General features: G+C 36.1%; 1 protein-coding gene across 1 annotated transcript in view; it reads right to left on the reverse strand.

The window, feature by feature from the left end:
* Positions 1–6,671: 6,671 nt before the first annotated feature.
* The window catches only part of s1pr2 (sphingosine-1-phosphate receptor 2), a 53,335-nt gene continuing 35,172 nt past the window's right edge, over positions 6,672–24,834 (reverse strand). Inside the window, exon 2 of the mRNA NM_001159970.1 lies at positions 6,672–8,676. Within this exon, the coding sequence (NP_001153442.1) occupies positions 7,461–8,573 (1,113 nt within the window). The 5' untranslated portion in view covers positions 8,574–8,676 and the 3' untranslated portion in view covers positions 6,672–7,460. The remainder of the gene's footprint in view (positions 8,677–24,834) is intronic.

Consider the following 24,834-nt stretch of genomic DNA (forward strand, 5'->3'; position numbering starts at 1 on the left):
ATTAAGTCTTTCAGCAGCAATGTATTGGAGTTGTTAAATATTAAAAATAGTAAGTCTGTTATATAAAACAATCATAATCATAATCCAGACCACTGATTTATATGTTTTCACAGATTTTGTAGAGATAAAATTATCTTAGTAAACAACGGTTTACTCATGAAGGCAGACAGTTTGCATTTTAATATACCTAGAAGGTCATATGAGTTATTTGGAGATAATTTGTGAGTTGACAAATCTAAACCAGCCAATCAGGCTTTGTTGGAACCTGATAATTTCTTGCAAGAGTCTGACGAATTCACTTTTGTCTACTGCAGTGGTTCTTAAACTGTGGTACATGTACCACTAATGGTACGCGGAGAAATGAAATATGTACGTATATGCTACATATATTTCAAAATTTATCAAAAATTATGTAAATAATATGCCATATATGACATATAGCCTATATTTCTGAGGTAATCTGCCACGTTTTTTAACTTTGCAGAGTTGCTTTACTGGGTATACTACGCTACTGTATTTTAATACTGCTCATTTTAGTGGTACTTGGAGAGACAATTTTTTTCTGAGGTGGTACTTGATAAAAAAAAGTTTGAGAGCCACTGGTCTACTGCCAACAGTTAAGAGATAAAAAAAAAAAAAGCTTTAATCCATTGATGTGTTCTTGTTTGTTGTTTGGACAGAATGAAATCTGGTGTTTTCCCACAGATGGGTTGCAGCTGGAAGGGCATCCGCTGCGTAAAAACTTGCTGGATAAGTTGGCGGTTCATTCCGCTGTGGCGACCCTGGATTAATAAAGGGACTAAGCCGACAAGAAAATGAATGAATGATATCTGGTGTGAATATCTAAATATTCTTCATGAATATCCTTCACTCATTCATCATGACTTTTATTGTGGACTCCAGCATTGATTAACAAATTAACTTTGTTAAATACACACTAAAACTGAATTTAAGTCTTTTTTTTTTTTGTAATTTCGTTTCGTAAATAATGTCTTAATCGCCACTCGAAGTCATATGCATACACAAATATAGATAAGGGATTAAAGGATAGTGAGTAAGTGTAATTACTTTTGCATTTTGTCAGCTTTCTTCAAAACAAACAACAACACTTTGTTATATTTAATGTTTTTTTTTTTTTTTTGCCATAATTGACACAATAGCAAAAAGGTGGCAAGTCCTGCTTTAAAGAGAATGAAACAGATTTTAATGAGACCAGCTTTTCTCTTTACTTTTTCAGGTACTTGAATTGCTGTAATTGTTTTTCCACCATAATTGACACAATGTCAGGATGTTGGCAAGTTCTGCTTTTGTTAACTTATTGTTAATTTTTGGTCATTGTTACTTCTGGTTAATTTTGTCAGCTATTTGTAGAGCAAATTATAGTATTTTAAAACTTTATATATATATATATAGTTTTAAAATACTATAATATATATATATATATATATATTTTTTTTTTTTTTTTTTTTTTTTCCCATAAATGACAAAACCTTGAATTGCTCTTGTTGTGTCATGGTGATATCATGTGATCAGCATGTACATGTAATTTGTGACTGACTGGAACTCACCATGAAGTATTGGGTATTTTACAGTTTTTCTGAGTGGCTTTGGTGCATTTCTCACAACACTATTTACATTTGCACAACAGTTAATGCATTTCTCAAAACAATTAGTCATTTGTGCACATCATAGTAGCAGTTTATCATTCCTTCCAACAAATTGCAAATGCTTTTGGACATGCATAAATTGCTTCCATACAACTCTCTGCTGTTTTATAACATTAGCATTTGCGTATGTCACGTCTGTCAAAATTAACTAAACTTGTAAATGCTGAATAGTCAGACCATATAAAAAGAATAGTCCTCATTTCATTATCTGATTCATATGAAAATGTTGAACTTGTCAAAATCTGTCAAGCTAATTAAAAAAAATGTATAACTCTTTTTTTTTTCCTTAAAGTGTCTTCTGAATTGAACAATTTAATTAATGATTTCCAGACCTGTGTATGTTGTTTGTTTTAGTTCCAATATGTACTGTAATATTGTTTACAGTTGTGCACAGCTCTACCCAAAGGAAATTTGTTTGTTGTAAAAAAAGCATGTATTTATTCTTTTGCACAATGCTGTCAATAAATTAGAATGGCAAAGGGCAAATGCAGTAAAAATGTGAAACATACATATTCAGTGTCTTGTACTCAGATACCTCACTAAATGCAGTGATGACTAGTGACTTACTGTAGTTTTCAAATGGGTAAAATAGTAATAACAAATGTGCAAATAGTATATACTGCTGTCTTGAGCATTTTCAAAAAATCTGACTTTTTGCACTGGAAAATATGTACAGACTAAACTAATGATGTCATAATGTCATCATATGTCATTATGAAAACATGACAAAGTCATTTGACTATCTTGTTCATAAACAATGGTGTCTGGACTTTTTATCTTGATGACACTGACACTTTCTTTGACATGAATACTTGCTTTTGAGCAATGAGCTGGTGACAGGAATTTACTGGTTATTAACTATGTTTTGCAGTTTGTAATAATTTTTTAATAAATGCGTTAACTGTTGTGCAAATATAAATACTGTTGTGAGAAGTGCACCAAAGCCACTGGGAAAAACTGTATTTGGAATATTATTAGTTAAGTACAAAAGCATTTCTTTGGCTGACCAGAAGATGGTGCTCTTGTACAGCAAGTATATACTGCTTCGTGTGAGCGTCAGTCTTGGGGGTCTTTTCCAAAATAAAGTTTAGTTCTTACCCCAATTAGACATGCCTGAACCAGCTAATCAAAGCTCTTTCTAGGTACACTAGAAACTTACAAGCAGCTTGTGTTGAATAAACTTGGACCTAAGCTATGCAGGACACCAAATAGTATCTGGATGCAGCCTTTATGATGCAAGCTGAGATTGCATCACCCAGCGATGCAATGTCAGACACAATGCACTTAAATGGAGCGAGTGACGTCACTGTGATGGGTAGGGTTAGGTGAGCCTGTTAAAAAGCATTGATTGGACACCAGGTCTGCATCCAGACCCCACTCAGGACACTGGCCCTTCATGACCGAGTTTGGACACCCCTGTTCTAGAAACATCCTTGCAGGTGTGTTGAGGCAAGTTGGAGCTAAAATCTGCAGGACACTGAAGCTCCAGGACAAAGTTTGAAACCCCCTGGAGTAGAGAATGGATAGCAATCATGCAGATTATTTGCTGCATGGCTAAAGTTGCTGAATTAATATGCGTTCTATTGATGTGTGGTTTGTAAGGATAGCACAATATTTGGCTGAGATATTCGAACATCTGGAAATAAAGTAAAATATAAAATAAATATTGAGAAAATTACCTTTAAAGATGTCCAAATTAAGCTTTGGGTATATTTTCATTAGGGAACGTACAAAATGTCTTTATGGATCTTTTTTTATTTTTGAGAATTTTGACAAAATATCTATTATTCATACAATGAGTCATACAATGTAGTATTGGCTATTTCTACAAATGTACCCATGCAATGTAACGCTAGTTTTGTGCTCTACGTCTACTGGCCACTTTATTAGGCACACATTAGTACCAGGTGGAACCCCTTTTGGCCTTCAAAACTGCCTTAATCCTTTGTGGCATAGATTCAACAAGGTACTAGAAATATTCCTCTGAGATTTTGGTCCACATTGACATGACAGCATCATGCAGTTGCTGCAGATTTTTCCTTGATTATCCATGATGCGAGTGTCCTGTTCCACCACATAACAAAGATGTCCTATTGGATTCAGATCTGATTACCGAAGAGGCAATTTGAGTACTGTGAACTCATCGTCATGTTCAAGAAACCAGTCTGAGATGATTCACGCTTTACAACATGGCTTGTTATTCTGTTACACTGTGGTCATAAATGGATGGACATGATCAGCAACATTACTTAGGTATGCTGTGGAGTCGAAACAAAGCTCAACTGGTACTAATGGACCCAAAGTGTGCCAAGAAAATATTGCCATATTCTACTGTAAACCTTAAAGATGGTTGTGTGTGAAAGTTAAACAGGTGTACCTAATAAATTGGCCGGTGAGTGTATAAGCTTACATAAAGCAGCTATTCATGCTTATTTTGAGTCAAACCAAAAGTGTATCAGCCTTCTCTGGCTGACCACTAGGTGGTGGTATTGTAACGCAGGTAATTTGCAGCTTTGGGTGAGCGTCTTCTCCAAAATAAACTTGTTCTCACATATGCCGGGGTGGAGTGGGAGTAGAGAATGGATCTTAATCACCCAGATTGTACTGAAAACGGCGATATATGTTTGCAGCTGTTTGAGCATGGCTGATGTCACTTCCTGCTAACTTCTGGCCATATTCCCAGCTGTGTTGTCTCCCAGGGCGGGTTGCTGTTCCCACCCAGAAAATCTGGATGCTTGACAAACACCAGGCCAGACCGTCTTTGAGCCCACTCCTTCAAGGTTCACAGACTTTTTGAGCAATGAGCACCTCCAGCTTATGGTCATGCTGTTCCAGCCACTGGCCTCCCAGGCACCCCTTTCCCATAATGCCATTCCTATTGATCTCATCACCCCCCCCCCCCCTCTTCTACTAAACCCTTCGGCTAAACATCTGCCTTCCCAGAAAACCTTGGAACTGGCACTTATTGGTCTGTCAGAAATCAAGGCCAGCAGATCCAGGCAATATTGTTTGCAAACAGATTCATGTCAAAGCGAGTCTGGCCTTAACCGTGTTGGTGCATGTTAGCATTTTTTTCATTGTCTGTTTAGATTTCTGCAATATGTGGGATAAAGTCTCCAGCGTTCAGTTTAACACAATACAGCGAAATAAAATGCGTAGTGGCAATAATTATCCCTGTCACGCACACAACAGCCGCTTTTAAAGGTTATGCTAAATGCACACGATTGTTATCTGGATTCCAGTGAATTAGCAATGACATTTTAAATGAACACAAACAAGCAACATTTGACGTATTTAATTTATTTTTATATAAAAAAAAAAACAAGAAATTAACTAATGTTTATGTACCTACATTAGTGTTTGGGATTGTACCGATTTAGCACAGGGAGCTTGCTACTAAACACAAGGCTATTGCACACAAGACATTCTATATGTATACACATTACATACATACTGTACATAGATACATACATACATACATACATTTATAATAATAAAAAAACTTTGTTCCACAGGGCTGGCTATGTTTTACGTTGAACGGAGTGATAGGGATGCTCACACAGTCCTAAACTCTTCATGCATAAAAAGAAAGAAGGGAAAAAAAAACAATAGGCCGGTATTGGAAGAGCTGCCAAAGTGCTTTCTCTGCTGAACTGATCAACAGAGGAAACTAAAACATGTTGGGATCAAATGGTGAACTGGTATGATTGTGAGTGAAAGTGTTGGGCTGATGATATTAACGTATGAGAAGATTAAGGTCAGTCCATAACAACTGGAAAAAGCATAGGAAACACCGGACTTCCTGCAGTTGCAGGAAGTTTATAGTTTCTTCGGAAGACTTGTGAACCGTTAAAAGAGCGCAACCTTCTGATTTTAGAATGAATATGCGAGAAAAAGGCATGCTCAGTTTGTCTTAATCTCAGAGTTTCTCGTTTTATCAATGGCATGTTATGTACTTTTAACTTTAAAAGACATTAGGTTGCCTCTTGTTGCTGCAAGCTCAATAATCAACAGGAGAACAATGATGTTCGGTAATACTGTCGATCAGCGAAAATGTTCGCTCTTAACACTTCATTCTTATATTCAGTTTCATTCGTCAGGAGGGCACAAAAAAAAGCACACGCTGCCGCAGCAATGCTACAACATTGTCATGCCAAAAGATCCAGCATTTACATTAGTGATGGGAAGTTCGGATCATTTTACTGACTCGGATCTTTGAGTCTCGTTCATGAAAATGAACGAATCTTTTTTTGAGTCATTTCGTTCATTTGGTTTAATTTGCCAAAATATTATTAAAATGTTACGAATTGCTTCCAAACAAATCTACAACTAACCCAAAAGGTTGATCGCACGACAAATATGTCATAACTAGAATACTATAAGAAGGAGAAAATAATAATTGAATGTTTACCTGCTCTTTTGTCTATGAAGGCATTGTTGTCTCTTTGCTCAGCTCACCTCTTCATATCTTTAAATGTCAGGGGTTCATTCACGTTACACTGACAGTCACATATAATCTTAATCAATGCACAGTCTGAGCCGATAGGAGCCATGATCATTTGTTGTTTACGTGACAGAATGACTCAAACCCGAGGAGTCGAGAGATGAGCGGTTCAATTCTTTTTCCGGCTCTAAACGTGTATGATTGGCCCGTGAGGAACGAGAGACTCAGACCCGATAGAGGACTCGAGAGGTAAGCGGATCAATTCTTTTTCCGGCTCTAAACGCATATGATTGGCCCGTAATGAACGAGTAGTGACTTAGACCCGATAGAGGACTTGAGTGGTGAGCGGATCAATTCTTTTTCCGGCTCTCTCCGGTTCTGATTGGCTTCTGCCAATGTGATGAAGACTTGAAATTAACGATACTACCTGCACAAATGTGCGGATGAACGAATCTCTTCCAGAGAGCACTCGTAGTTCCCGAGTCATATTGAAGATTCATTCAAAATGAACGAATCGTTCATGAACGACCCATCACTAATTTACATCAGCTGCTGGGACAAATTCATTTTAGGATTTCAGTAATTACGTACTGACTGGGTTCTCCTCTTAAGAAGAAACAGGAATGTTAACAGAAAGAATAAAATAGGAAGGGACTGTGACTTTACATGGACAAGATGGAAATAGAGGAGTAACATTGACAACTGTAGATAGGCTTGGCATACATATAAGTCTTTACACAGGTTAGAATTTCATGCAATACAATGAAGTGGAATACTTTTACTGTTGGTAATCAAAGGGTGTTACGTATATCAAGTAATTCGATAAATACATTAGGAGAGCTTCTGCAAACGTACATGGTGGTTTGGCTCACTTGGGAGTGCATTGTCGATCTTTACATTTCAGTCTGTCCATTTATATTTCAGAACCATGACAGTGGATAGGATACATCTTGTTTGGGACTTCTAGTAGGTTGGTCGGCACTTGAGAAGTACAGAATGCCAAACCGCCTACAAGTCTACAAAGTGCAATATCTTCAACTTTGATTGTTCATGTTTGGTCAAAGAGCTAAAATGCATATTCCCATTTCAATTTGGCTTTCTTTCACTTGCTTTGTTGATGGGTTCACTTGCAGGACAAGTCTGCTGTGATGATCAGGAAACTTTGCAACGATAGAAGCGACTAAGGACAAGTGGGAGTCTGGTAACACGGCTGTGGCATCTGCTCTAAATGTAAGAGTCATTAGTTGTGATTCTTGTTTGGCCCACAAGATCTCTGAACACTTCTGTCGAATGTGCCTTGCCTCCAAGAGAGGGGGATCTGCAAACACTTGGGCACTGTGTAGACGAAGTCAAACACAGGTAGTGCAGTCCTGCATGATGGGAATGGACTGATGTTCATGTTTGTTGGTGCAGTGCTCCATTGAACTCGAGCTTTTGAGTGGTACCATGCAGCGGTGAGGAGGTCTGCCGCAATTGAGCAGCCCCCAGCAACACAGGACCCTCAAGAACTCCTTCCTCATGTCCTTACTCCGCAAGGTGTAGATCAACGGGTTCAGTGCCGAATTCAGTGTGGCAAAGCTGAAGAAGATGCCAGCGTTATTGAGGATAGGGCATTGCTTCATCTTGCAGGAAGTGTCCAGGAGGAGGATGGTGAAGGCAGGCAGCCAACAGATGATGAAGACGCCAAGGACAATTGTGACCGTCTTCAGGAGAGCATACGCTGGAGAATTGGTGGCCTCTTGGTGGCTGGTGCGCACAATGAGATAGATGCGAACGTAAAGGATCACGATGGACAGCAAGATGATGCTAAAGATGGTGACAACAAACCGGATGTAGTATCGGGTGTTGAGGGGCAAAACAGCTGAGCAATCATCCAGGTTATTAATACAGTTCCAACCTATAATAGGAAGACCTCCTAGAAGAATGGACATCACCCAGCATGCTCCGATCAGAAGAAACATGCGGCACGTTTTGTTGGATCCGTAAACCTTGACCTTGGTGATGGCGATGTAGCGCTCGATAGCAATAGCCAGCAGGCTGAAAACGGAGGCGGACAAAGCAATGAAAGCAGTCCCCTCTCGTATGAACCACTGGACAGGAGTCAAATGAAATGTCCTAGGGCCAGACAGGAAGATGTTGGCAATGTATGCAGAGCCAGCTAGTAGGTCCGAGAAGGCCAGGTTCCCAATGAAGAAGAACATGGCTGAGTGGAACTTTTTATTCCTAAACACAGCGATGAGCACTAGGAGGTTTTCCAAGATGATGATGCTGCAGATTACGACAAATAAAATGTTCAGGGAGCTCAAGCTTTGTTTGCTCTCGATGCGGTCTCTTAGTTCCTCTGCGGTCATCTCCTTAGCAGTGAGATAGTGGACCTGGATGAGGGTCTTGTTGAAGTACTGGGAGTATTTGCTCATGGTGACAGCTTGGCAAAACCCCGCAAACAGACGGCAAGTAGTCATTCAGAGGGCAGCTTTTTTTTGAGCTTGTCTGGGCCAGGCACAGGAAATGAGACGCCCAGCCCGAAGTCACGTCTCAGCGGCCCAGGAAGCTCCTCTGTGTCACCTGGAAACAAATACAAAAGAGACAATTACTGACAGGTCAAATGTTAAACATGGACTAAAAACAAATCAAGTATACACTTAAAGTTGTTGACAGTTCTGGACCTCTTACTAACTGCACTAATCAACTTGATTAAGTGGGATGGGCACAACAACACAAACCAATTTGGCCAGGACTACCCAGGTTTCCAAACAATGGAAATAGTAGGACTGTTCATTTAATAATAGTCATTGTTTCTGCATTTCTGCAGGAGACAATAGCCCCTTTCACACAGTGATACCGGTAAATATCCAGAAAATTTCCGGAACGACTTTACCAGTATATTCAAAAAAGCGCTGTTCACACAGGCGAGGACGTTACGGAAATTTTCCGGAAAAGAGCATTTACACATCCATTCCAAAATACCGGTAAACTCTGACATCATTCACCACAAATGAGCTTTAAACGGCTGCGCTTGTATTTGTAAACATTTGACTAAATTACAGACTCTGTGGATGATCAATATTGTGAACAATTTTCGCAGGATCACTTTCGCATGTCGAGATGTTCATAATATGTGCGTGTGCAGGCGCTCATAGGCGCACGCAAAGCTTGAAGGTAAACAAACAACGGCTTATCATAAGCATCTCATCGTTGATTATTTACACAGTTGGCATTAAGAAGAACATATAAACGTTATCTGACTGACTTCTAGCAGCTAAATGTGTCTGGAAAAATCTTTAAAGGCTTTTATCGTCACAAACCGCGCGGACGTAAATGCGTCTGAGTGTGGTGATTGGCTAAAGCAGACGTCTCACGTCAGCACGTTCTAGACATGCACGCGCTTATTACGGGAATCTTCCTTCTGCGTTCACACAGCGCAGCATTCCGGCAAATTGCCGGTAATGTTACAACTTCTCTTTCCGGAAAATAGCCAGAACGAATTTACCGGTATTTTCAAAAAGGACCTGTTCACACATACAACCTTTCCGGAAAATTGCCGGCAATTTTCCGGAAAGGTCTGTATGTGTGAAAGGGGCTAATATCTGTCAAAAGCTATTTTAGTATACGTTTCAATGATATGGCTAGGGTAGCGCGGTGGCGCAGTGGGAAGCGCTGTTGCCTCACAGCAAGAAGGTCGCTGGCTTGAGCTTCAGCTGGGTTAGTTGGCTATGTGGAGTTTGCATATTCTCCTTGTGTTACCATTGGTTTCCTCCGGGTGCTCCGGTTTCCCCCACAGTCCAAAGACACGCTCTATAGATGAATTGGGTAGGCTAAATTGTCTATAGTGTATGTGTGTGAATGAGAGTGTATAGGTGTTTCCCAGTGATGGGTTGCAGCTGGAAGGGCATCCGCTGTGTAAAACATATGCTGATTAAGTTGGCGGTTCATTCCGCTTTGGCGACCCCTGATTAATAAAGGGACTAAGCCGAAAAGAAAACGAATGAATGAATCATATGGCTAACAGAATGTTATTGTGTCAATCTGTACACGCTACAAAATCTAAGCTGGTCAGCCAGTGGACACTCATTTAATGTTTCCACCTTGTATTAGGATGTATTATCTGCTATCCATATTTGACAAATGGCCCACAAAGATGCACTTCCATTTCAAACAAGTGTTGTGATCACTTAGATACAGATTTAATAAAGATAAGTGATGAATGTTTACACTATTCATGCATATTTGAATACCTACATATGTGGTTTCAATGATATGATTACATATTCATATTCAGGCCCCTGCTTACACATGTATTTACAGGGTGTCCATTAAAATGTCTTAAATGTTAAAATCTAAATTTTAGTCCTTAAAAAGTCATTAATTAATATTTACTATTTATTAAAAAGTCTTAAACTTAAATATTTACTAAAATAATATTTACTATTATATTATTACTATTTTAATATTTACTATTCATTAAAAAGTCTTAAACTTAAATATTAACTAAAATAATATTTACTATTATATTGTATTATTACTATTTTAATATTTATTATTCATTAAAAAGTCTTAAACTTAAATTTTAACTAAAATACTATTTACTATTATATTGTATTATTACTATTTTAATATTTATTATTCATTAAAAAGTCTTAAACTTAAATATTTACTAAAATAATATTTACTATTATATTGTATTATTACTATTTTAATATTTATTATTCATTAAAAAGTCTTACACTTAAATATTTACTAAAATAATATTTACTATTATATTATTACTATTTTAATATTTATTATTCATTAAAAAGTCTTACACTTAAATATTTACTAAAATAATATTTACTATTATATTGTATTATTACTATTTTAATATTTATTATTCATTAAAAAGTCTTACACTTAAATATTTACTAAAATAATATTTACTATTATATTGTATTATTACTATTTTAATATTTATTATTCATTAAAAAGTCTTACACTTAAATATTTACTAAAATAATATTTACTATTATATTATTACTATTTTAATATTTATTATTCATTAAAAGTCTTAAACTTAAATATTAACTAAAATAATATTTACTATTATATTGTATTATTACTATTTTGATATTTATTATTCATTAAAAAGTCTTACACTTAAATATTTACTAAAATAATATTTACTATTATATTATAACTATTTTAATATTTGCAATTTATTAAAAAGTCTTAAACTTAAATATTTACTAAACAAATGTACTATTATATTATATTATATTATTATATAAGTCTTAAATATTGTGTTGTAGATCTTACATCTTTTTTAAACAGGTCTTAATTTTTCTCCACATTTTGAGCATTTGAGCATTTTCCACATATATTTTCCTTACAATCACATTTGTGTAAAAGTGCTCCATGTATTTACTGCTGAGGAAACCGACCTGGAGAGATTGTTGTGCGTAGATTAATTTTATCCTAGTTTTTAAAACATTTGTTAATTTTTATCATATTTTAAAGAAGTTTAACGTTAAAGTTTATGCTGAAAAACTTATCTTGCTTGTTTTTACACAATATTTAAAATATTTTGCTAAGAAATATCAAAAATATTTTTTTAATATTAAATTATGATTGTTTTTTTATAGGGCAAATACAAATCTTTTTCATTTGGGCCATTTGAAAAATGACTTGGTGTTTAGCCCTTTATGAGTCTAGAATTTCAGTCATAATGGTCTTAAAATTTGGTGAAACCTACATAAACCCTGATTTAGTCCTGAACATCTGTGATTACAGCATATTTTAACACCAGGTTAAAATGGGGGTTCTGCTTTTGTTTTGTAATGTAACAGAACATAATATACAAAAATCAAAGCCACAAGGTCATTTTGCTTCCAACTAGCTACAATTGCTTACTGTTGCTTTCTTTAGGCTCAAGCTTGAAATGAATTGTAGCATCTGCAGCTTCTGCTGTGCTTCTAAGAGAACCATCTGTGATTATCCTTGTGTTGCCGACAGAAAAAAAAAAGAAAGACTTAAGCTTTCTTCTCGTAGTGCGTGTTAGGCTTTATCTGAAAGGCAAGCAGTGGTCCAGCATTGATCAGACACATGTTGTAAACCAAAAATAACTTGAGCTCTGGAATTTCCCTTCTGAGTAAAAGCTTCATGCCAGAACTGTCCTTCAGCTACAAAGTTCTTGCCCCATGAGGGAAGATAAAGTAGTGCATGTGACACACAGCCTTTTACACCTACACGCAACTATATGCAAGACTGGATGCTTGATCTTACTACACAAAGAATTATAACCAAAACAGGATGTGAAAACGAATCATGCAGGAGCCTTTTCCTTCTGAATGTCTGGCACATTTTAAAAGAATTGCACGATTTTCTTTATAAATGACTAGAGTGTAATTTCCACTAGCCCACAACTGCTTTAAACTTTCCCTCCTTTAACACCTCCTTTGCACTGCTGATGACTAAATACACAGGGGAAATGCTGAGATTCACTATTATAATTAGTAACAAGCATCTGTGATTACATTTATTCATAATTACAGTCTTTGACATTTCAGGCTGGTCAGTCACCTCATTTAGCTTTCAGCTAGCGGAAAAATTGTAGGAAATAATTTGCTTGTCTAGTGCCTGGTTCTTCTCAGCTTTTCTCAGTCCTGTTCATCTGAAATACCTGTAATATCATCAAGCCCTGACCAATAAAATCTTTTAGTCAGCGTGAAATGGAAATTCAATCAAAATTCTAAAGCAGTGTTTCTCAACCACGTTATTGGAGGATCACCAACACTGCATGTTTTGGAAGTCTCCTTTGTTGGTCTGACCCAATACAATAATTTCAGTCTCTGCTAATGAGCTGATGATCCGAATCAGATTTGTTTGGTTAAAAAGACATGGAAAGTTTGCAGAGATGGTGGTCCTCCAGTAATGTGGTTGAGAAACACTGTTCTAAAGTATCTTAAAGATTGTACTTTTAACAATTAGGCTAATACATTTTGATACATTTTAATACAATTTGATGATGTGTTCAACTTGATGGACTGGTAAAACAAACTTCTTACTAGTGACATATGCAAAACTTCTCCAATTCCTTTTATTATTCTTTTTTTTTTAATGTATAGACAGAATCTAGTTTTGTGTTTCTCGATAATCCATTTCACTCGCATGAAGTCACAATATGCCAAATATTATCTTCTGCTGCTTCAGTTACACTAAAATATAAAAAATACACATTCAAAAAAAACAGAAGACATTTAAATGAATTCTTAAATTACATGCCATCATGTCTTTGTTTTGGTTTAGAAGGCCAAAAAGAGATGCTTGAGTATATAGCCACAGTCAAAAAAAAAAAAATAAATAAATAAATAAAAATACTAGGCATGTCCTGATCAAGTTTTTTTTTTCCTTTCGAGTCCGAATCATTTGATTTTAAATATCTACCAATACTGGAACCGATGCTTCTATAATACATAAAGAAATAAAAAATAAAGACTAAAGAGTGAAGAAACAGATTCAGGGTGTACCTTTTTAACAATTTAATTCACCTTATTTTAACATTTAACAATTCATGGGATGATAACCGGTTTTAAGATTTACAACGGTTTTGAAAAGTCAAGGTTTTTAAAATCGGTATAACTTTCTGTTATATTGGTTATGTTTTTTTATGACTATTTTATTGAGTTTTTTTAGGGCAACAGTAGAAAAGGACCCTCCACATCACAAGCTACCGGTCAGTCCATGATTCAGAAAACAAAATGTGAAAAACACTTATAAACCAACATCCAGCATGCTGTAGAGCTGAACAGTGCAGTGGCTTACTTTACAGCCCAAAAAAAAAAAAAAAAAAAGATATCCAAAGATGCCTTTTCAAGTTGAAAATAAATCAGTGTGTTTGAAATGAATTAAGACAGCAGAAGTCCATGACTTATTTAAATTATTTAGCCTGACATTTATTGTTTTAAAAAATATTTTAAATGTTAAAAAATAAATACCATGTTCAATAAGGACAAGGTTTTTACCAAGACATTAAAAAAGAATTTATTTTAGACCAGTAATTACAACACCGTGATATTGTGGAACCGTATTATTTTAACCCAAGGTTATCATACCGTCAGAATTTTATATCAACCCATGCCTAAAATAGAGCACTTCTGTGAGGCAGCTTGAATAATCAAGTAATAAAACACACATGATACGCTGCCCCATGACATTTTGTCACATCCTCATCTGGTACTCCATTCCCCCACATTATCTTCTGTCTGCTCGTTACTGTCACTTATAGAATTAAAAAGGAGCCCTAATATTTTTGGTGAATATCCACCTATAGATGACTCAACAGGCGAAGCAGTGGCGCAGTAGGTAGTGCTGTCACCTCACAGCAAGAAGGTCGCTGGGTGGCTGGTTCGAACCTCGGCTCAGTTGGCGTTTCTGTGTGGAGTTTGCATGTTCTCCCTGCCTTCGCGTGGGTTTCGGGTGCTCCGGTTTCCTCCACAATCCAAAGACATGCGGTACAGGTGAATTGGGTAAGCTAAATTGTCCGTAGTGTATAAGTGTGTGTGTGAATATGTGTGTGGATGTTTCCCAGAGATGGGTTGCGGCTGGAAGGGCATCCGCTGCATAAAAACTTGCTGGATAAGTTGGCGGTTCATTCCGCTGTGGCGACCCCAGATTAATAAAGGGACTAAGCCAACAAGAAAATGAATGAATGAGATGACTCAACACATTTGTGTGGAATATCTCTAGGCTGGCGGTTATGCCTAATGAGATGCTACTGAAAGATTGCACCACTCAGAAAAGGACTCGAATGTAGCTGTTCTGTACCAAATGAGGTCCATTGCCCAAGACACATCATCAGCCCAACCAGAGCAAAAAACCTCAACATTGAAAGATGCAAATCCCCCATCAGGCCAGAGCCACTGTAGAGACTATGCAACCATGTGGAATGGCATCTGGAGACAAAGGCAGGAATCTGAGACATCTGCATGACGCACACACCTCACTTCGGCATCACTGTTTGCTGCACACAGTTCAAAACCCCTCACGCAGATGCAGAGTTATGTAAACACACCAGGAAACAAGTTTCAGTCACCTATAAGAACACAATAAGGTACAGCTGCGTAGACAGTGCCACAAATCTGTTGCCAAATGCCAATAATATCCAGCAAGGCCATTTCCTTGAGCTACAGAGAAGAACAATGGACTCCTTGTCCAGGTTATGTTTTATTTGATACTCTCCACTGGGTACGCTGGTTCAAAATTACACTGTGCATCAGCTACAAAACAGCCATTGTGTTCTAATTCGGACTATTTTCAGTGAACATTTTTCACACCGCAACCAATCAACAGGCTTTAGCGTCAGATCAAAACTCCAAATGTAAGGTAATAACCAAAAATAAGGTAAAGCTGCCTTCTCAGAAAGGACAAGTTTCAAAACAGCCCATCCACCCACTGAAATTTCACTCTCAGAACATGTTCAAGTGGGTAGTTTCACTGCTGTCAGCTTGTGTTTGTGATTTCACCACGCTGTCTGCAAGGTCCCTCTTGAATGCACTCTAGGCCTTGGAGTTACCTCGGAGACCTGTGCCGCCTTTCATCTAGGGATTTGACAGCGTGTGAAACCTGATGGTCTGGTCTGTCTGCAATGCTGTCTCCAGCCGGCCTCACTTCACTAGAGCCTCCACCCTGTCTGTGCAGACTGGAGCGGACGCCAGACCATCCTGTATGAAATATATCTGCCGTCTTCCACTAAAATCTACATTAATCATACAGAACGATAAATAATACACAGGGCAGGCATACACAACTGCTAATGCATCTCCAGTAGTAGGTCTCCACAGTCCAGCTGGCCAAGAAGAGCAGTCTTCCTGTACACAACTACGCTGTTATAGGCCAGAGGAAGTGCTTGTGGTGTCAAAAAAACTAACATCCTGTTCAAATTTGACGGCGGAGTGCAAGACAGTTAATGTGGGAAAGCGTCGGTGGAAGCGAGAGACACAAACGCAGAGCAGAGGAAGTTTATTCGGATTCTTACAGGTGTAATACGTGCAGCAGGAAATGAGATGAAGCGCAGCGACAAGCCGCTCGTTTGGTGTCAAACCTCTGACGGATACACATTGCTTTGAGAAATCTTTGTAGATTAGGCTGTTGTAGTTCAGAACTGGCTCACCATAAAGGTCACTGTTACAGACAAGTATATGATTTCCATCTCTCGATCCCTATCAGTGAAACCCGATGACCCCAGTCCTGATCAGGACCCCACCCACATCCCCATGACAGCACGACAAAGGCCCCAGGTGTTGTTTGCGCTTCCCAGCAATACCTGATAAGCCCCAATTAGTCAGTGGCTTCTGAGCAACCGTGTTTCCCACAACGCACCTGTCACCTAGCATCGGTTGGACTCAAGCTGCCTTGTTCTCCAGAGATACCTTGCATCTTTGCAGCTTGAACAAACCGTCAGAAAAAAAGCTAAACAAAACACCTTACAGCGAGTTGTTTCACTTCAGTTTTTCCACGTCTGATTGCTGCCGTGTACAAGCTAAAACAGCCTTATTCTCACCATAGAGGTTTGCTTACACAACAGTCTACCATACTTGCTTTATATTGATTTTAGTCAAGCACAACTGTCACCCTGTCTGTGGTCTGTTGTGATTGGATGGACGAAGTTCACATTCTGCACCAAAGATGCTGTCGTGCTGTAAAATGTCGTAGGTTGAGACGCGCTACTCAACTTCTACATCCTGTCCCTATGCATCATCACCATCCGCATGACCACACTTTTTTCACTTCCACCACAAATGCACCATTACCTAGAGCTTATGACTGGAAAATTTTATAGCACATAAACTTAAAGCAAAGCACAATGAACTGTAAATCACATGCTAGTACAGTGTGGCCTAATTTTATTTTAAGCTGGACCAAGGCAAAACTGAGTGGACATGTTTCATTTGAATTTTAAAGGAACACCCTGCTGAAAAATCAAGCTTAAACCAGCCTAGGATGGTTGGCTGGTTTTAGCTGGTTGACCAGCCTGGTTTTAGAGGGGTTTTGGCCACTTCCAGGCTGGTTTCCAGCCATTTCCATCCTGGTTTTAGCTGGACAGGCTTAGAAATGACCAGCTAAAACCAGCTTGACCAGCCTAGCCAGGCTGGGAACCCAGCCAAAACCAGCTAAGTCCAGCTGTCCGGTTTTAGATGGTTTTAGCTGATCACTTTCCAAATTAACCAGCTAAGACCAGGCTGGAAATGGCCAAAACCCCTCTAAAACCAGGCTGGTCGACCAGCTAAAACCAGCCAACCATCCTAGTATGGTATGGTGGCAGTACTTTTAGCTTAGCATCGAATCGAATTAGACCATTTGCTTAATAATTAAAGCTTAATAATTAAAGTTGCTATCTTCTAGGTCAGGGGTGGCCAACCCTGTTCCTGAAGAGCCACCTTCCTGCAGATTTCAGTTGCTACCCATATCAAACACACCTGCCTGTAATTATCACGTGGTGTTCAGGCCCTAATTAATTGGTTCAGGTGTGTTTGATCAGGGTAGCAACTGAAATTTGCAGGAAGGTGGCTTTCCAGGAACAGGGTTGACCACCCCTGGCCTAACTCGATATGGCTAGGAACTATACTATCATTCTGGGATAATAATTACACTGAAAAAAGTGTTGCATGCAGAACTGTTGCAAACAATTAATTTGTGTTGAATTTAAACAATCAAATTAAATTAAATAATGTTCAACTTAATTTGTTTGTTTAAATTCAACACAATTAAATTGTTTACAACCACTTAACATTAAAAAAATGAGTAAATCCAAGGAATCATCTTTGAATAATTTTTTTCAGTGTATGAAACATTGCATTTAAGGAATAACTAACGTGAATGAAGGTAGCATAGAATAGTTTTCTTATGATGTTGACTAGGGCTGCACAATATATCACAAAATCAGTTATTGCACAATAAACAGTACGTATAGCAGACATGTTATAAATTTCATTTATTTTATTGGTTGTTTATCTAAATTTGACCAATCAGATCTACCCAGCTATGTTTATCCCCACATCCCCAGTAGTTGCTGTTCTGCTATTGGTTGGAGCGGCCCAAAGGTGAACCCAGAGCTGAAAATAAATACATTTGGCAAGGGTCAAGAGAAAAATGACAGAATATCTGCAGAGATTTTCACTCATTCATGGGGTTTTAATGACTAAATGTTTGCACCTGGACAAATTTTTGTCATTAATTAATTACAATTAGATCTGAAAATGTATTTTGTGTGTTTTAGTATCATTAAATAAATAAAAGATTTAAAAAGCTAATAAAAATACAATTTTTCTAGGGAAAAGTTTTATCATAAGAAATATTGTTTTTACTCACGACAATATCGCATATTTGCCCGGCATCGAGCAGCCCTAATCTTGACTAAGGAACATAGTTGATCGTGATCATGAACTAATTTAAACAAATCATAACTACAAAACCTTTTTCTTTTTAAAAAGTTCATTTTTTGTCAAGTTCTAAAGGGAGAAGAAAATAATGCAAAACCTATTAGATAGCTGGAATGGCAAAGCATTCCACCTGCACTTGTAGGACAATACTTGCTTTGAAATTAACACTCTAAGGTGAATAGCTTTTAAAATAATTTATTATACAATTTTGCTTAAACACTGTTGCTGCCCTAAAGGGTTTCGAATATCCAATTACAAAAGTACATTGGTTGCAATTACTCCATTGGTGATCACAGAGAAACTCCCATTTAAACTGGCTGGGACATCCTAAACAACATGCTAACTGGCCATCACAGATGACAAATCAAATGATGTTTCTCAGTAGTGGACGTGGTCATAGTTAGGTAAACTTGGAGCACAGTGAATGGGAGAGTACAATAAATGTGTTTTTTTTTTGTAATCTTAATAAAAAAATCTGCTCCACGATGATGTTATGAAGACATTTAGTAAAAGGAAAAAACAGTGTGAGATGGATGACGGCAGCCATAGGATAGAATAACATCAAATTTACTGTCCTGCTCCATAGACGCTGCAATAAAAACAAGTCAGGTATATATATATATATATATATATATATATATATATATATATATATATATATATATATAAAATAAATTATACCTATTAACTATATATAATATTGTTTTCTATTATATATAATTGTATAATGTAATATTATGTATTATCAAACAAAATATCATTACATCTGCACAAATTTGTTCCTAATCATGGATAATTTATTTTTAGTTTAAAATCATCATTTAAAATGTAGAGATTGCGTAAAAAAAAAAACAGAAAAGAAGTTTGAGTGATAAAAAAAAAAAAAAAAAAAAAACAGCTAAATAAATACAAAATAAGAAAGTGTGCATTTTAGGACTTTTGGGCCCCAGGGCTGGAACTGCTTATAGGGCCCCCAAATGCCTATATCCGCCCCTGGCAGGGATGATATAATGTATATATAAATATATATATATATATATATATATATATATATATATATATATATATATATATATATATATATATATATATATATATATATATATATATATATATATATATATGAATGTTTAAAAAAACATATGTTTAAAAAAATCTAAATACTAAAACCTTTCAAGAGTTTAAGATGCTAACAATGTATTAACAGGCTTGTGAAAAGGGTCCTTACAAAAACAAATTATTATTATTTTTTTTAAATTAGGAGGATGCTAATGTTTGTTAATATTGTAGTGAAATAGCAATATTAATATATACAAATTAGTAACATGTTTCAATGATAATTGGGTGGGGCAAATTTCATTGCAGTGGGCAGGGTCTGGACAGTCAGAGGAAAGCTTATGCACAACAACAGTAATGTGAAACAGCAAACAGTGCAATCCAAAATGTTTCTTCAGGTTCAAATGCATTTTAGATGCACTTTAACAAAAGTATTATCAAAATCCAATCAGTTCATAGCACATGGTCATTAAACTGATTATACCTAGTCCTGGGGAGCTGTACTATTACGTCATATACCATATATTGATTGTCTGGCTGATTCTATAATATCAGATGTAAAAGGGTCAAATAAAGTACTTACGGGCAGGTGGGAGGAAAATTCCATGCGTTTCGTTAAGCCAAAAGAGTTATGAGTCAAAGCCAGTCACTGCAGCGAAGGTGATACAACACAGAGTCCCAAAACCACAAAGCTCTATTCAACACACTCTCATTCCACCCTGCTAATGACCCAGGTCTGATCTGCACTCTACAGTCGGCCACTTCCATGACTGGAAAAATCCAAAATTGGCTTTTAAGAAAACAAATATGCAAGCTGTATGGATTAAAATTGGACAACACTGTTTTCTAAATGTATAATAATCCATAATATACACACAGTGAATCACCTTTACAACATATCACTGCACAGCTCCCATTGAATTCTTTCTTTTATTGCAAATATTGACATGCCAATTTTTTTTTTACTTAGTTTTCAATACTAGTTAGTGTCAGAAAAACTGATTTTTGTATTTTGTGTAGTCTCATTTTCCCACATTTTGCATTTAAACTACAAAACGGCTCAGATGTCATGCCTAGGGCCACGCAGAATCTGCTGAATTCTTTTGCCATTTCTTCACAGAATTTTGAAGATAATCTGCAGATTTATGTAGAATGATTTTGGGAGTATTGTAACTAAAAACTTAATACATGAAATAAAAAAATAATAATACATTTTTAACTGTTATTTAATGTTACTATTCAAGTTCAATTAGATCCACTTATACATTGGTAAACAAAGCAAGTCTCTCATATAATATATCTACTGAAAGAATATTAATTTGCAATCTGTATTGTAAATAAATCATGTGAACAGTTTCCTATTAGTCAATAATATTAGTGAAATTAATTTAAAAACTGAATAAATTTAAATTAACACAAGTGTATAAATAGACTCAATGATGGGCTAAAAATCTGCGGATTTCTGTGCATGCAGATTCCAAGTGGGCCTAGTTATGCCTAACAACAGCCTTTAGTTGTTGACTAGATGACTGAACAATATAGTACATTCTTCATAAGATGTCACACGTGAAAGGCATATTACATGTTAAATGCACTATTGGTATGTGCGGCAAATTGCTGATTACCATAGAAAATAATTCGGTAACCCTTTATAATACCTACACACTATGAATCATTTACTACGCATTAGCATCTAGTGAAGTCATCATCTGTTAAGCATTAACTCTACACTAATAAACAGTAAGCAGTTTATTACAACAGGTACAAATGCTCTATTCTTAACTTACAAGCACATTTATAATGTGCGTAATAATTGTATTTTAATAATTGGTTAATTATTTATTTTTCATTACTAAATTATGTATTGCATTATTTACAAACCATTTGTATTCAAGAGTAGTTGGTGGTTACTAAGATGTTTCAGAATGAGTTAGTAAATGATTAATAAACTATTGAAATCAACATTTATATATTGTATTATTCAGGCATATATTAATGGTTACTATACATGTTAATAAATGCTTTATTACCTCAACTTCATGCAGTTTTGTGACCTAATCTAAAGTGAAGATTATTAATGCTTTATAAACTGACAATGCCCTTATAAATGAGAATTAAAGGCTTAGTATCAAATAACCAATAATGTTTGCAATCTTATCAAAAAAATAAAATTACTGTGAAGTTCAAATATTGCCAAATAACAGGTGTCAAAATACAACATAAAACTGGATAAAACAACATCAATATAATAATTTAACAATAAAGAAGCAATGTATTTTAGATAAAGTTGCAAAGATTTTTTTTATTTTATTTGAAGTACAGTTTCATTTGTGTATCTTCAAACAAATAGGAATAAATAATTTGTTTATGTAATTTTTCCTGAGCCTTTAATAGTCATTTATAAGGGATTTATAAAGCATTAATAGTCCTCACTTTAGATTAGATAACAAAACTGCATGAATTTGAGATAATAAAGCATTTACAAATTGAAAAAAAAAAACATATAAATTAACTATTAGTATATGCCGGAATAATAAGAATTATAAATGCTGATTTGAATGGTTTATTAATTATTTACTAACTCATTCTATGAGAAAACTATGCTTAAATAACTGGTTTGTAAATAATTCAATACTTAATTTAGTAATAAAAAAAACATTAACAAAGTATGAAAGTACAATTATTAAGCACATTATAAATGTGGTTATAAGTCAAGAATACAGCATTTGTAGCTGCAGTTATACACTGCATACAAACGTTTATTAATGTAGAGTTAAGGCTTAACAGATAATGTATTCACTGTTTGCTAACGCTTAATAAATGGTTCAAATTGTGTAGTTATTATAAAGTGTTTATTTTATTTAAAGGAATAAATGTTTTATTTAAAGGAAGAAAAATAAGTTTATTGTTATAAGTTTATTGTGCTCACCAAGGCTGCATTTATGTTTAATCAACTTGGATAAACAATAACAACATCAATATTGCGAAATAAACCAGCAATAACTAGGCTATATTTCAAAATGTAATCAATCCTGTGATATCAGCTGATAACTTGTCCCCAGTGTCATATGATTCTTCTAATACACTGATTTGCTAATCAAACAAACACTTCTTACACTGAACAAAATGATTCACTGGATTTGCAAAATTTTTTTTAAGTGGTTGCAAACAATTTATATGGGCTGAATTTAAACAAAGTTGAACATTACACTGTATAACCCAATAGGTTAAGGCAGGGTTTTTCAAAGTCTAAGACAGTGGGCCTCCCTTTTGACACAACTTATCTATTGGCGCCCCCTCCACACACACACACACACACACACACACACACACACACACACACACACACACACACACACACACACACACACACACACACACACACACACACACACACACATATATATATATATATATAAAGACACAGACAGATGTCAGACTGTTAACTCACTTTTATCATTATTTGCATTAAAGTGCAATTATTTACAGAGTAATAACAAGTATTTTAATATTACGTTTTTAAAACTAGGATGATGGTTCAATATGAATAGAACAGATCCAGGAACTGTCCATCCCAGTCAAAACAGTTGAAGTTTAGCGGGTCTCATGCTGTCATTAGCCAAAATATCTTGACAAACCACACATAAAGGTCGTGGTTCATCAGCTGGTCCTGTCCACGTAAATCCTAAACTGAAATACTGATCATCATATCGTCGTCTTTTGGGTTTAAGCACTGAACTTGAAGGCTTTAAATCGGGGGGTCTCAGAAACCGATCCATTGTATTAGCAGGCATATACCTGTATTGGCGGGCTTGCCAAACAGAAGCGAATTCACAGCTATGGCCTTCTGGGTAAAAAAAGGTTTTCTTATTTTTGACGTATTATTTTTTTAGCTTTGTTTAATTAAAACGTTTAAATATAATAAAAAATACATATAATAATTAAACTTAATGTCAGGGGAGGCGCGCCTCACACTTTGAAAACCCCTGGGTTAAGGTAACTAAAACTATTTAGGGAAACAGATTACAACAAATCATTTAAGTTTAAAAACTAATCCTAATGAGTATACTGTGAACTTGCTCCATTTGAGTAAATGAAGCAATTTGAGCACAGTAAAACCCAACAAATGAAGAGAACTCAAACCAACTGAGTACTGTAAAACCCAAAAAGTTAAGGCAACTCAAACCGTTTGAGAAAACCGATTGCAACAAACCATTTGAGCTAAAAAAAAAAAAAAAACTACATGAGTACTGTGAACTTACTCCATTTAAGTTGAAGTAATGAGGTATTTAATTAACTCATCACCTTTAACACTGAGTTTAAAACTCTTTTCAAATGAGTAGAATTAACTTTCAGTCAATTTTGAGTTGACTACACTCATTTTATTTGATAAAGTTGACTGCTGGATTTTACAGTGTACTACATTTAATTCATTTTGTTTGTTTGTTTGAATTCAGCCCAGATACATTGTTTGGAACCCTTTACTTTAAACACAAATTTTGTAAATCCAATGAATCATTATTTTTTAGTGTAGCATTATCAGTGTTGAAAATATTTGTGCTGCTTCATCCTTTAGTGAAACTTTTAACACGTGCATTTTAGGATCCTTTGTTGAATATAAAGTTAATAAGAGCTATATTACTGGAACTAACTATAACTTTAAGTAGTAAGATCTGTCTTCTGAAAACCTTAACGGCCCCCAACCTACAGGATTTCTATATACAAGAAACAATTGCAAGCACGCAGATTCCAAGGTATTAAAACAAATGTTTAATTTTTGATCTTTGCACGTTAGTTATTGTGGTAATCTAAAGTATGCCCACACGTTGTCTATAGCCTGACTTGCATTTAACCAGAACGATTCTTTAAAAGCCACACCAGTGTTGTTTGCTGGCAGAAAAAAAGCTTGTGGGTGGCTGAAAACTTTAATTTACAAACACGAAAAAACCACACATGCTGCATGCTGACCCACAAAACAGTTCCACCGCACATCAGAGCGGCATCAGATGTGAGAATAGGCTTCTCCATTCTCACGAGTTGAGGTGCTTGTGGGCAAACTGAAGCAAGCCCTTAGCACAAATGCACACAGACCAGCCTTGCGCACTGGTGCCGCGGCCATGCAACAAAGCCTCAGGCCTCCTCTAATGCTTTCACAGAGCATCTCTCTATCACCAAGCATCGATCTGCCGTGCAGAAATGGCAGTGTTCCTAGAGACGAAGCGGATTTATAAAAAGTTATTAGCATTGGAGCGAGACT

This window comes from Danio rerio, chromosome 3 (genome assembly GCF_049306965.1).
Source record: "Danio rerio strain Tuebingen ecotype United States chromosome 3, GRCz12tu, whole genome shotgun sequence".
NCBI classification, from domain to species: domain Eukaryota; kingdom Metazoa; phylum Chordata; class Actinopteri; order Cypriniformes; family Danionidae; genus Danio; species Danio rerio.